Genomic DNA, 14,145 nt, shown 5'->3' on the forward strand with positions numbered 1-14,145 from the left:
TAGGTCCTGGGTGGGACATGGTGGAGAAGAAGAGGACATGGTTAGGTCCTGGGTGGGACATGGTGGAGAAAAAGAGGACATGGTTACATCCTGGGACTGGGTGGGACATGGTGGAGAAGAAGAGGACATGGTTACATCCTGGGACTGGGTGGGACATGGTGGAGAAGAAGAGGACATGGGAAAAGGCTTGGGTTTCTTTACAACTATTAAGTCAACGTTAATGCAGGTTGGAAACTCACGAGGGCTGTTATGAAAAACCACTAAATATACAAAACAGATCCTTCAAATTAAACAGTAACCCCTCCCACCTCCCCTCCTCCCCCTCTCTCTCCCCCTCCCCCCCCCCACCTCCTCCTCCTCCCCTCTCCTCCTCTCTCTCCTCCTCCCCCCTCTCTCTCCTCCTCCCCCCTCTCTCTCCTCCTCCCCCCTCTCCTCCTCCCCCCTCTCCTCCTCCCCCCTCTCCTCCTCTCCTCCTCTCTCTCCCCTCCTCTCCTCCTCTCTCCTCCTCCTCTCTCTCCTCCTCTCGACTCCTCCTTTCGACTCCTCCTCTCCTCCAGGCTCTCCACTACATGTTGCTGGTGTCTGAGGTGGAGGAGACAGAGATCTTTAAGATCTGTCTGGAGTACTGGAACCACCTGGCTGCAGAGCTTTACAGGGAGAGTCCCTTCTCCACCTCCACCTCCCCCCTGCTGTCTGGATCACAACACTTTGATGTCCCTCCTCGCAGACAGCTCTACCTGCCTGTACTCTCCAAGGTGACCAGACAGACAGATGGACAGGCCGGACTGACTGGCTGACAGACAGACACACTCACTCTTGCTCTCTGGGGGTCACAGTGTGTATGTGAGAGCGAGCGGAGAGGGAGAGAATTTGTTGGCACATGGTCAGAGTGTGTGGTCCAGAGAATTTGTTGGCATGAAGTGTGTGTGTGTGTGTGTGTGTGTGTGTGTGTGTGTGTGTGTGTGTGTGTGTGTGTGTGTGTGTGTGTGGCTGCGTGTGTCTGTGTGTGTCTGTGTGTCTGTGTTTCTCTCTGTGTGTCTGTGTTTCTCTCTGTGTGTCTGTGTGTTTCTCTCTGTGTGTCTGTGTGTTTCTCTCTGTGTGTCTGTGTGTTTCTCTCTGTGTGTCTGTGTGTTTCTCTCTGTGTGTCTGTGTGTTTCTCTCTGTGTGTCTGTGTGTTTCTCTGTGTGTCTGTGTGTTTCTCTCGGTGTGTCTCTCTCTCTGTGTGTCTGGGTTTCTCTCTGTGTTTCTCTCTGTGTGTCTGTGTCTCTCTCTCTCTGTGTGTCTGGGTTTCTCTCTGTGTGTCTGTGTTTCTCTCTGTGTGTCTGTGTCTCTCTCTCTGTGTGTCTGTGTCTCTCTGTGTGTCTGTGTCTCTCTGTGTGTCTGTGTCTCTCTGTGTGTCTGTTTCTCTCTGTGTGTCTGTGTCTCTCTGTGTGTCTGTGTCTCTCTGTGTGTCTGTGTGTCTCTCTGTGTGTCTGTGTCTCTCTGTGTGTCTGTGTGTCTCTCTGTGTGTCTGTGTCTCTCTGTGTGTCTCTGTGTGTCTGGGTTTCTCTGTGTGTCTGTGTCTCTCTGTGTGTCTGGGTTTCTCTGTGTGTCTGTGTTTCTCTCTGTGTGTCTGTGTGTCTCTCTGTGTGTCTGTGTCTCTCTGTGTGTCTGTGTGTCTCTCTGTGTGTCTGTGTTTCTCTCTGTGTGTCTCTGTGTGTCTGTGTTTCTCTCTGTGTGTCTGTGTCTCTCTGTGTGTCTGTGTTTCTCTCTGTGTGTCTTGACGGCTGTTGATGTTGGTAACAGGTGCGTCTGCTGATGGTGAGCCGCATGGCCAAGCCGGAGGAGGTGCTGGTGGTGGAGAACGACCAGGGAGAGGTGGTACGAGAGTTCATGAAGGACACAGACTCCATCAACCTCTACAAGAACATGAGAGAGACACTGGGTACGTCACACGTGTGTTTGTGTGTGTGTGTGTGGGGGGGGGGGGGGGGGGGGGGGGGTGGAATATAGCAAATGGAATAGTTAGTTATGTGTGACTTTCTACATTTAGACTGCTTGTCAGTTTCCTTTGTGGACATCACATCACTGTACAGCACCACTACATATTCAATAAGGACCCTAGTCTATTGACTTGATCTACACTCTAAACTCTCTGTGATCGTCTCCTCTCTCTCTTTCTCTCTCTCTCTCTCTCTCTCTCTCTCTCTCTCTCTCTCTCTCTCTCTCTCTCTCTCTCTGTCTCTGTCTCTGTCTCTCTCTCTGTCTCTCTCACTCTGTCTCTCTGTCTCTCTGTCTCTCTCTCTGTCTCTCTCTCTCTCTCTGTCTCTCTGTCTCTCTCTCTGTCTCTCTCTCTGTCTCTGTCTCTCTCTCTGTCTCTCTCTCTCTCTGTGTCTCTCTGTCTCTGTCTCTGTCTCTCTCTCTCTCTGTGTCTCTCTGTCTCTCTCTCTGTCTCTCTCTCTGTCTCTCTCTCTGTCTCTGTTTCTCTGTCTCTGTCTCTCTCTCTAGTGTACCTGACCCATCTGGACTATGCAGACACGGAGCGTATAATGACAGAGAAGCTTCATAACCAGGTGAACGGTACAGAGTGGTCCTGGAAGAACCTCAACACACTGTGCTGGGCTATAGGGTCCATCAGTGGAGCCATGCACGAAGAGGACGAGAAGAGGTTCCTGGTCACCGTCATCAAGGTACGGTGGCCACCTAGGGACAAGTATAACGGTATAACGGAGAGAGTAAAATGGGATTCATGTAGAGGGTTGATGACCAGAAGGCTTTAGGAGAATGTTGAGCAGCATCTTTCTCTTCAGGAGAATGTTGAGCAGCATCTTTCTCTTTAGGAGAATGTTGAGCAGCATCTTTCTCTTCAGGAGAATGTTGAGCAGCATCTTTCTCTTCAGGAGAATGTTGAGCAGCATCTTTCTCTTCAGGAGAATGTTGAGCAGCATCTTTCTCTTCAGGAGAATGTTGAGCAGCATCTTTCTCTTCAGGAGAATGTTGAGCAGCATCTTTCTCTTCAGGAGAATGTTGAGCAGCATCTTTCTCTTCAGGAGAATGTTGAGCAGCATCTTTCTCTTTAGGAGAATGTTGAGCAGCATCTTTCTCTTTAGGAGAATGTTGAGCAGCATCTTTCTCTTTAGAATGTTGAGCAGCATCTTTCTCTTCAGGAGAATGTTGAGCAGCATCTTTCTCTTTAGGAGAATGTTGAGCAGCATCTTTATCTTTAGAATGTTGAGCAGCATCTTTCTCTTTAGAATGTTGAGCAGCACCTTTCTCTTCAGGAGAATGTTGAGCAGCATCTTTCTCTTTAGGGGAATGTTGAGCAGCATCTTTCTCTTTAGGAGAATGTTGAGCAGCATCTTTCTCTTTAGGAGAATGTTGAGCAGCATCTTTCTCTTTAGGAGAATGTTGAGCAGCATCTTTCTCTTCAGGAGAATGTTGAGCAGCATCTTTCTCTTTAGGAGAATGTTGAGTAGGATCTTTCTCTTTAGAATGTTGAGCAGCATCTTTCTCTTTAGAATGTTGAGCAGCATCTTTCTCTTTAGAATGTTGAGCAGCATCTTTCTCTTTAGAATGTTGAGCAACATATTTCTCTTTAGAATGTTGAGCAGCACCTTTCTCTTCAGGAGAATGTTGAGCAGCATCTTTCTCTTTAGGGGAATGTTGAGCAGCATCTTTCTCTTTAGGAGAATGTTGAGCAGCATCTTTCTCTTTAGGATAATGTTGAGCAGCATCTTTCTCTTTAGGAGAATGTTGAGCAGCATCTTTCTATTTAGGAGAATGTTGAGCAGCATCTATCTCTTTAGAATGTTGAGCAGCATCTTTCTCGTTAGAATGTTGAGCAGCATCTTTCTCTTTAGAATGTTGAGCAGCATCTTTCTCTTCAGGAGAATGTTGAGCAGCATCTTTCTCTTCAGGAGAATGTTGAGCAGCATCTTTCTCTTTAGGAGAATGTTGAGTAGGATCTTTCTCTTTAGAATGTTGAGCAGCATCTTTCTCTTTAGAATGTTGAGCAGCATCTTTCTCTTTAGAATGTTGAGCAGCATCTTTCTCTTTAGAATGTTGAGCAACATATTTCTCTTTAGAATGTTGAGCAGCACCTTTCTCTTCAGGAGAATGTTGAGCAGCATCTTTCTCTTTAGGGGAATGTTGAGCAGCATCTTTCTCTTTAGGAGAATGTTGAGCAGCATCTTTCTCTTTAGGATAATGTTGAGCAGCATCTTTCTCTTTAGGAGAATGTTGAGCAGCATCTTTCTATTTAGGAGAATGTTGAGCAGCATCTATCTCTTTAGAATGTTGAGCAGCATCTTTCTCGTTAGAATGTTGAGCAGCATCTTTCTCTTTAGAATGTTGAGCAGCATCTTTCTCTTCAGGAGAATGTTGAGCAGCATCTTTCTCTTCAGGAGAATGTTGAGCAGCATCTTTCTCTTTAGGAGAATGTTGAGTAGCATCTTTCTCTTTAGAATGTTGAGCAGCATCTTTCTCTTTAGGAGAATGTTGAGCAGCATCTTTCTCTTTAGGAGAATGTTGAGCAGCATCTTTCTCTTCAGGAGAATGTTGAGCAGCATCTTTCTCTTCAGGAGAATGTTGAGCAGCATCTTTCTCTTTAGGAGAATGTTGAGCAGCATCTTTCTCTTTAGGAGAATGTTGAGCAGCATCTTTCTCTTTAGGATAATGTTGAGCAGCATCTTTCTCGTTAGAATGTTGAGCAGCATCTTTCTCGTTAGAATGTTGAGCAGCATCTTTCTCTTCAGGAGAATGTTGAGCAGCATCTTTCTCTTTATGAGAATGTTGAGCAGCATCTTTCTCTTTATGAGAATGTTGAGCAGCATCTTTCTCTTCAGGAGAATGTTGAGCAGCATCTTTCTCTTTATGAGAATGTTGAGTAGCATCTTTCTCTTTAGAATGTTGATCAGCATCTTTCTCTTTAGAATGTTGATCAGCATCTTTCTCTTCAGGAGAATGTTGAGCAGCATCTTTCTCTTTAGGAGAATGTTGAGTAGGATCTTTCTCTTTAGAATGTTGACCAGCATCTTTCTCTTCAGGAGAAGGAGGATATTGGGAGTTTGTTTGGAGGATATTTAGTTGAGCTGATGGACAATGTGACAGAGGTGCAGGAGGGGAAGATGTGCTGCCTCTCTGGACACACTGGGCCTCAAGGATGAACATACAGCTCATCCAAAGGCTCTCTGTTATCCATCTGTCTAACTGGTGTGTGTGTGTGTGTGTGTGTGTGTGTGTGTGTGTGTGTGTGTGTAGGATCTGCTGGGTCTATGTGAACAGAAGAGGGGAAAGGACAATAAGGCCATCATTGCCTCCAATATCATGTACATCGTGGGCCAGTACCCTCGCTTCCTCAGAGCCCACTGGAAGTTCCTCAAGACCGTCGTCAATAAACTCTTTGAGTTCATGCACGGTGAGAGAACTAACTCTGTCTGTGTACAGAGGTGAGAGAACTAACTCTGTCTGTGTACAGAGGTGAGAGAACTAACTCTGTCTGTGTACAGAGGTGAGAGAACTAACTAACTGTCTGTGTACAGAGGTGAGAGAACTAACTAACTAACTGTCTGTGTGCCTGGTGTACAGAGGTGACAGAACTAACTAACTGTCTGTGTACAGAGGTGACAGAACTAACTAACTGTCTGTGTACAGAGGTGAGAGAACTAACTAACTGTCTGTGTGACTGGTGTACAGAGGTGAGAGAACTAACTAACTGTCTGTGTGCCTGGTGTACAGAGGTGACAGAACTAACTAACTGTCTGTGTACAGAGGTGACAGAACTAACTAACTGTCTGTGTGCCTGGTGTACAGAGGTGAGTTGTGTGTGTTATCCAGCCTGTCTCACCCCCTCCCTTTCCCTCTCAGAGACCCATGATGGGGTACAGGATATGGCGTGTGACACTTTCATCAAGATCGCCCAGAAGTGCCGTCGCCATTTTGTCCAGGTGCAGGTGGGCGAGGTGATGCCCTTCATCGACGAGATCCTCAACAACATCAACACCATCATCTGTGACCTGCAGCCACAGCAGGTACACACACACACACACACACCTGTGACCTGCAGCCACAGCAGGTACACACACACACACACACACACACACACACACACACACACACACACACGCGTGCGACGAGATCCTCAACAACATCAACTCCATCATCATGACCTTTAACCCCAACAGACAGGTCAGCCTCAGGCCCTAGAAATGCGCTGACTAGAGAGGACCTGTCATTACCTGTCACTACCTGTCATTCACTCAGCCCAAACTAAAAGGTGTGTATTAGAGGGCATGTTGAAATGGGTTCAAACACACCCCAAGCTGTAGAAATGGATTGAGTAGAGAGGACTCTGTCATGTCTACTGATAAAGCTCTGGGATTCAGAACATCTAACCAATAAAACCCAGATGGTCTTTCTCTGTTTCTTGTATCTGTGTTCATTATTACTAACGTTGACAAAAGTTACAAACCTTGACCATCCCTCAGTGCTGATGTTATGTTGGCGTGTACGTTCCAAGCTGTAGAAACACACTGACTAGATGGGACTTGATCTCTATGTCTACTGAGAAGCAGCATGCTGACTCAGAGCAGAATCTAGTATTTGTGTATCTATCTCTATGTCTACTGAGAAGCATCATGCTGACTCAGAGCAGAATCTAGTATTTGTGTATCTATCTCTGTCTACTGAGAAGCATCACGCTGACTCAGAGCAGGATCTAGTATTTGTGTATCTATGTCTACTGAGAATAATCACCCTGACTCAGAGCAGAATCTAATATGTGTGTATCTATGTCTACTGAGAATAATCACGCTGACTCCGAGCAGAATCTAGTATTTGTGTATCTATGTCTACTGAGAATAATCACGCTGACTCAGAGCAGAATCTAATATGTGTGTATCTATGTCTACTGAGAATAATCACGCTGACTCAGAGCAGAATCTAGTATTTGTGTATCTATCTCTGTCTACTGAGAGGCATCACGCTGACTCAGAGCAGAATCTAGTATTTGTGTATCTATCTCTGTCTACTGAGAAGCATCACGCTGACTCAGAGCAGGATCTAGTATTTGTGTATCTATGTCTACTGAGAATAACCACGCTGACTCCGAGCAGAATCTAGTATTTGTGTATCTATGTCTACTGAGAATAATCACGCTGACTCAGAGCAGAATCTAATATGTGTGTATCTATGTCTACTGAGAATAATCACGCTGACTCAGAGCAGAATCTAGTATTTGTGTATCTATCTCTGTCTACTGAGAAGCATCATGCTGCCTCAGAGCAGAATCTAGTATTTGTGTATCTATCTCTGTCTACTGAGAAGCATCACGCTGACTCAGAGCAGAATCTAGTATTTGTGTATCTATCTCTGTCTACTGAGAATAATCACGCTGACTCAGAGCAGAATCTAGTATCTGTGTATCTACCTGTCTACTGAGCAGCATCACGCTGACTCAGAGCAGAATCTAGTATTTGTGTATCTATATGTTCTGGGTCTCCTGTGTGTGTTGTGCAGGTCCACACGTTCTACGAGGCCGTGGGGTACATGATCGGAGCCCAGACAGACCAGGCAGTACAAGAGCATATCATAGAGAAATACATGTTACTGCCTAACCAGGTGTGGGACAGCATCATTCAACAGGCCACCAAGGTACGTCACTCCTGTAATAATGAATCTAGTCACTCCTGTAGTAATGAATCTAGTCACTCCTGTAGTAATGAATCTAGTCACTCCTGTAGTAATGAATCTAGTCACTCCTGTAGTAATGAATCTAGTCATTCCTGTAGTAATGAATCTAGTCATTCCTGTAGTAATTAATCTAGTCACTCCTGTAATAATGAATCTAGTCACTCCTGTAATAATGAATCTAGTCACTCCTGTAGTAATGAATCTAGTCACTCCTGTAGTAATGAATCTAGTCACTCCTGTAGTAATGAATCTAGTCACTCCTGTAGTAATGAATCTAGTCACTCCTGTAGTAATGAATCTAGTCACTCCTGTAGTAATGAATCTAGTCACTCCTGTAGTAATGAATCTAGTCACTCCTGTAGTAATGAATCTAGTCACTCCTGTAATAATGAATCTAGTCACTCCTGTAGTAATGAATCTAGTCACTCCTGTAGTAATGAATCTAGTCACTCCTGTAGTAATGAATCTAGTCACTCCTGTAGTAATGAATCTAGTCACTCCTGTAGTAATGAATCTAGTCACTCCTGTAGTAATGAATCTAGTCACTCCTGTAGTAATGAATCTAGTCACTCCTGTAGTAATGAATCTAGTCACTCCTGTAATAATGAATCTAGTCACTCCTGTAGTAATGAATCTAGTCACTCCTGTAGTAATGAATCTAGTCACTCCTGTAATAATGACTCTAGTCACTCCTGTAATAATGACTCTAGTCACTCCTGTAATAATGACTCTAGTCACTCCTGTAATAATGAATCTAGTCACTCCTGTAATAATGAATCTAGTCACTCCTGTAGTAATGAATCTAGTCACTCCTGTAATAATGGATCTAGTCACTCCTGTAATAATGAATCTAGTCACTCCTGTAGTAATGAATCTAGTCACTCCTGTAATAATGAATCTAGTCACTCCTGTAATAATGAATCTAGTCACTCCTGTAATAATGAATCTAGTCACTCCTGTAGTAATGAATATAGTCACTCCTGTAGTAATGAATCGAGTCACTCCTGTAGTAATGAATCGAGTCACTCCTGTAGTAATGAATCGAGTCACTCCTGCAGTAATGAATCGAGTCACTCCTGTAATAATGAAGAATCGAGTCACTCCTGTAATAATGAAGAATCGAGTCACTCCTGTAGTAATTAATTAATTAATTAATTAATTAATTAATTTCACACTTCTTTCATATTTTGAACATGTTTTGTAAATAAGCTAAAATCCCCCCAGTGAGAACGTGACTGGACTGGGAAGTACTCCTTTCCTGTAGTCAAAGACCTGTAGTAGTACCCCTTTCCTGTAGTCAAAGACCTGTAGTAGTACCCCTTTCCTGTAGTCAAAGACCTGTAATAGTACCCCTTTCCTGTAGTCAAAGACCTGTAGTAGTACCCCTTTCCTGTAGTCAAGGACCTCTAGTAGCTACCCCTTTCCTATAGTCAAAGACCTGTAGTAGCTACCCCTTTCCTGTAGTCAAAGACCTCTAGTAGCTACCCCTTTCCTGTAGTCAAGGACCTCTAGTAGCTACCCCTTTCCTATAGTCAAAGACCTGTAGTAGCTACCCCTTTCCTGTAGTCAGACCTGTAGTAGCTACCTCTTTCCTATAGTCAAAGACCTGTAGTAGTACCCCTTTCCTGTAGTCAAAGACCTCTAGTAGCTACCCCTTTCCTGTAGTCAAAGACCTGTAGTAGCTACCTCTTTCCTATAGTCAGACCTGTAGTAGTACCCCTTTCCTGTAGTCAAAGACCTCTAGTAGCAACCCCTTTCCTGTAGTCAAAGACCTGTAGTAGTACCCCTTTCCTGCAGTCAAAGACCTGTAGTCTCAGTCTGATGATCACTAGAGATGATCACAAGAGAAGTACCCTTCTCTTAAATCTCTACCCAGAACAGCCAGGAGAGGACTGGCTACCCCTCATAGCCTGGTTCCTCTCTTGGTTTCTTCCTAGGTTCCTGCTTTCCAGGGAGTTTATCCTAGAAACCGTGCTTCTACATCTGCATTGCTTGCTGTTTGTGGTTTTCGGCTGGGTTTCTGTACAGCGCTTTATGACATCTGCTGATGTTAAAAGGGCTTTATGAATGTCATGTGATTGGTTGACTCCCTCCCCTCTGTTAGAACGTGGACATTCTGAAGGACCCAGAGACGGTGAAGCAGCTCGGCAGCATCCTGAAGACCAACGTCCGGGCCTGTAAGGCCGTGGGACATCCCTTCGTTATCCAGTTAGGACGCATTTATCTGGACATGCTCAACGTCTACAAGTGCCTCAGCGAAAACATCTCCGCAGCCATCCAGACCAACGGTCAGTGGGGGGATGGGGTGCGCTGGGGGCTGTGTCCTCTCCTCATGCGTCTCTTCTGTTGGCGGTGTGTCCTCTCCTCATGCGTCTCTTCTGTTGGCGGTGTGTCCTCTCCTCATGTGTCTATTCTCTTTGTGGTGTGTCCTCTCCTCATGCGTCTGTTCTCTTTGTGGTGTGTCCTCTCCTCATGCGTCTGTTCTCTTTGTGGTGTGTCCTCTCCTCATGCGTCTGTTCTCTTTGTGGTGTGTCCTCTCCTCATGCGTCTATTCTCTTTGTGGTGTGTCCTCTCCTCATGTGTCTATTCTCTTTGTGGTGTGTCCTCTCCTCATGTGTCTATTCTCTTTGTGGTGTGTCCTCTCCTCATGCGTCTGTTCTCTTTGTGGTGTGTCCTCTCCTCATGTGTCTATTCTCTTTGTGGTGTGTCCTCTCCTCATGTGTCTATTCTCTTTGTGGTGTGTCCTCTCCTCATGCGTCTATTCTCTTTGTGGTGTGTCCTCTCCTCATGTGTCTATTCTCTTTGTGGTGTGTCCTCTCCTCATGCGTCTATTCTCTTTGTGGTGTGTCCTCTCCTCATGTGTCTATTCTCTTTGTGGTGTGTCCTCTCCTCATGCGTCTGTTCTCTTTGTGGTGTGTCCTCTCCTCATGCGTCTATTCTCTTTGTGTTGTGTCCTCTCCTCATGCGTCTATTCTCTTTGTGGTGTGTCCTCTCCTCATGCGTCTATTCTCTTTGTGGTGTGTCCTCTCCTCATGCGTCTGTTCTCTTTGTGGTGTGTCCTCTCCACATGCGTCTGTTCTCTTTGTGGTGTGTCCTCTCCTCATGCGTCTGTTCTCTTTGTGGTGTGTCCTCTCCTCATGCGTCTGTTCTCTTTGTGGTGTGTCCTCTCCTCATGCGTCTATTCTCTTTGTGGTGTGTCCTCTCCTCATGCGTCTGTTCTCTTTGTGGTGTGTCCTCTCCTCATGCGTCTATTCTCTTTGTGGTGTGTCCTCTCCTCATGCGTCTGTTCTCTTGGCGGTGTGTCCTCTCCTCATGCGTCTGTTCTCTTTGTGGTGTGTCCTCTCCTCATGCGTCTGTTCTCTTTGTGGTGTGTCCTCTCCTCATGCGTCTGTTCTCTTGGCGCTGTGTGTTTCAGGAGAGATGGTGACGAAACAGCCCCTGATCAGAAGTATGAGGACGGTGAAAAGAGAGACGCTCAAACTCATCTCCGGCTGGGTTAGCAGATCCAGCGATCCACAGATGGTGAGATACAGATATATATACACATCTGACAGGAAGATATTGGTACTACATATATCAGAATATATTGTTACTACATACAGTTGAAGTCAGAAGTTTACACACACTTAGATTGGAGTCCTTACAACTCTTTTTTTCAACCACTCCACACATTTCTTGTTAACAAACTATAGTTTTGGCAAGTCGGTTAGGACATCTACTGTGTGCATGACACAAGTCATTTATCCAACAATTGTTTACAGACAGATTATTTCATTTATAATTCACAATTCCAGTGGGTCAGAAGACGGTGCCTTTAACCTTTTTGGGATAGGGGGCAGCATTTTCACTTTTGGATGAATAGCGTGCCCAGAGTGAACTGCCTCCTACTCTGTCCCGGATGCTAATACAGTGGGGCAAAAAAAGTATTTAGTCAGCCACCAATTGTGCAAGTTCTCCCACTTAAAAAGATGAGAGAGGCCTGTAATTTTCATCATAGGTACACTTAAACTATGACAGACAAAACGAGAAAAAAAATCCAGAAAATCACATTGTAGGATTTTTTATGAATTTATTTGCAAATTATGGTGGAAAATAAGTAAACCTGACTGTTTAAAGCAGTACGTGTCAGTCCTGTGTGTACTCCAGGAATGGATTGGGAAACTCTCCCCTTAAGAGTTTGAAAGACAACCGTGTTGGTCACTTAGTCCTTAGTAACACACACACACACACTGACCTCAGTCCTGTCCTACAGTAACCTGGTGAGAACATAACAACAACAACATTCCTCCCTCTGCCGTGTTGATCTGTCCGTTGATCCCGTCCGGTGTTCCTTCCTTCCAGGTGGGGGAGAACTTTGTTCCGCCACTGCTCGACGCCGTTCTCATCGACTACCAGCGCAACGTCCCCGCCGCCCGGGAGCCCGAGGTCCTCAGCACCATGGCAACCATCGTCAACAAGCTGGGCGGACACATCACCGGAGAGATCCCGCAGATCTTCGATGCCGTGTTCGAATGCACGCTCAACATGATCAATAAAGTAAGTATCAGCATTATTAATAGTGGGTATTGTTCTAAACTTTAATCTTTATAGTTTATAAAATGTACTCTTAACATGATGTCAGTATGGCTGTAAATCCTTGACATAGTAGGCACAATTTGTCAAAAGTACAAACCAAACTACCAAAAATGATGTGATTTATAAATAAATGATCTGGGTTCCTGAAAGGATTGATCTCAATTATATATAAACAACTTTTGGAAAGCTCATATTCTGAACTAGACATTAAAAGAGTCAATTCTACAGATCTAATTGAATCTGAACAACGCTTTAACTGGAACAGAATATGGACAAATCTGACCTTGGCATCCCATAATGTGAGGGTGTAGGAAGCATGGTTTCTGGGTGGGTGGGGACTGGGGGGGGATGGGTTGAGTTATCTTGTATGCATTGATTTGATTGTTTTTGTACCTGTAACCATCCTCTGAAAAAAGAAAAATGACAATAAAATAAGTCAATTTAAAGAGGTAGTTCACTAAGGCCCCCATTTCCATACTGACTGTAGGGGGTCACTCTCCATGGAGTGTTCCATTTCCATACTGACTGTAGGAGGTCACTCTCCATGGAGTGTTCCATTTCCATACTGACTGTAGGGGTCACTCTCCATGGAGTGTTCCATTTCCATACTGACTGTAGGGGTCACTCTCCATGGAGTGTTCCATTTCCATACTGACTGTAGGGGGTCACTCTCCATGGAGTGTTCCATTTCCATACTGACTGTAGGGGGTCACTCTCCATGGAGTGTTCCATTTCCATACTGACTGTAGGGGGGTCACTCTCCATGGAGTGTTCCATTTCCATACTGACTGTAGGGGGTCACTCTCCATGGAGTGTTCCATTTCCATACTGACTGTAGGGGGTCTCTCTCCATGGAGTGTTCCATTTCCATACTGACTGTAGGGGGTCCCTCTCCATGGAGTGTTCCATTTCCATACTGACTGTAGGGGGTCACTCTCCATGGAGTGTTCCATGTCCATACTGACTGTAGGGGGTCTCTCCATGGAGTGTTCCATTTCCATACTGACTGTAGGGGGTCCCTCTCCATGGAGTGTTCCATTTCCATACTGACTGTAGGGGGTCACTCTCCATGGAGTGTTCCATTTCCATACTGACTGTAGGGAGTCTCTCCATGGAGTGTTCCATGTCCATACTGACTGTAGGGGTCACTCTCCATGGAGTGTTCCATTTCCATACTGACTGTAGGGGGTCTCTCTCCATGGAGTGTTCCATGTCCATACTGACTGTAGGGGGTCTCTCCATGGAGTGTTCCATTTCCATACTGACTGTAGGGGGTCACTCTCCATGGAGTGTTCCATTTCCATACTGACTGTAGGGGGTCTCTCCATGGAGTGTTCCATGTCCATACTGACTGTAGGGGGTCACTCTCCATGGAGTGTTCCATTTCCATACTGACTGTAGGGGGTCAGTCTCCATGGAGTGTTCCATTTCCATACTGACTGTAGGGGGTCTCTCTCCATGGAGTGTTCCATTTCCATACTGACTGTAGGGGGGTCACTCTCCATGGAGTGTTCCATTTCCATACTGACTGAAGGGGTCACTCTCCATGGAGTGTTCCATTTCCATACTGACTGTAGGGGGGTCACTCTCCATGGAGTGTTCCATTTCCATACTGACTGAAGGGGGTCTCTCTCCATGGAGTGTTCCATTTCCATACTGACTGAAGGGGGTCACTCTCCATGGAGTGTTCCATTTCCATACTGACTGAAGGGGGTCACTCTCCATGGAGTGTTCCATTTCCATACTGACTGTAGGGGGTCACTCTCCATGGAGTGTTCCATTTCCATACTGACTGTAGGGGGTCACTCTCCATGGAGTGTTCCATTTCCATACTGACTGTAGGGGGTCTCTCTCCATGGAGTGTTCCATTTCCATACTGAGTGTAGGGGGTCTCTCTCCATG

The 14,145-nt window shown here is 45.4% G+C and overlaps 1 protein-coding gene across 3 annotated transcripts in view; it reads left to right on the top strand.

The window, feature by feature from the left end:
• Nucleotides 1-14,145, top strand: part of LOC110517253 (exportin-1) — a 69,108-nt gene that overhangs the window by 41,673 nt on the left and 13,290 nt on the right. For all 3 annotated transcript variants that reach the window (XM_036988066.1, XM_036988069.1, XM_036988080.1), the window contains exons 12-20: nt 558-755; nt 1,786-1,924; nt 2,488-2,669; nt 5,239-5,395; nt 5,845-6,008; nt 7,495-7,629; nt 9,773-9,956; nt 11,084-11,190; nt 12,010-12,204. In XM_036988066.1, the coding sequence (XP_036843961.1) occupies nt 558-755; nt 1,786-1,924; nt 2,488-2,669; nt 5,239-5,395; nt 5,845-6,008; nt 7,495-7,629; nt 9,773-9,956; nt 11,084-11,190; nt 12,010-12,204 (1,461 nt within the window). The remainder of the gene's footprint in view (nt 1-557; nt 756-1,785; nt 1,925-2,487; nt 2,670-5,238; nt 5,396-5,844; nt 6,009-7,494; nt 7,630-9,772; nt 9,957-11,083; nt 11,191-12,009; nt 12,205-14,145) is intronic.

The sequence above is a fragment of the Oncorhynchus mykiss genome, chromosome 1 (assembly GCF_013265735.2).
Source record: "Oncorhynchus mykiss isolate Arlee chromosome 1, USDA_OmykA_1.1, whole genome shotgun sequence".
NCBI lineage: Eukaryota > Metazoa > Chordata > Actinopteri > Salmoniformes > Salmonidae > Oncorhynchus > Oncorhynchus mykiss.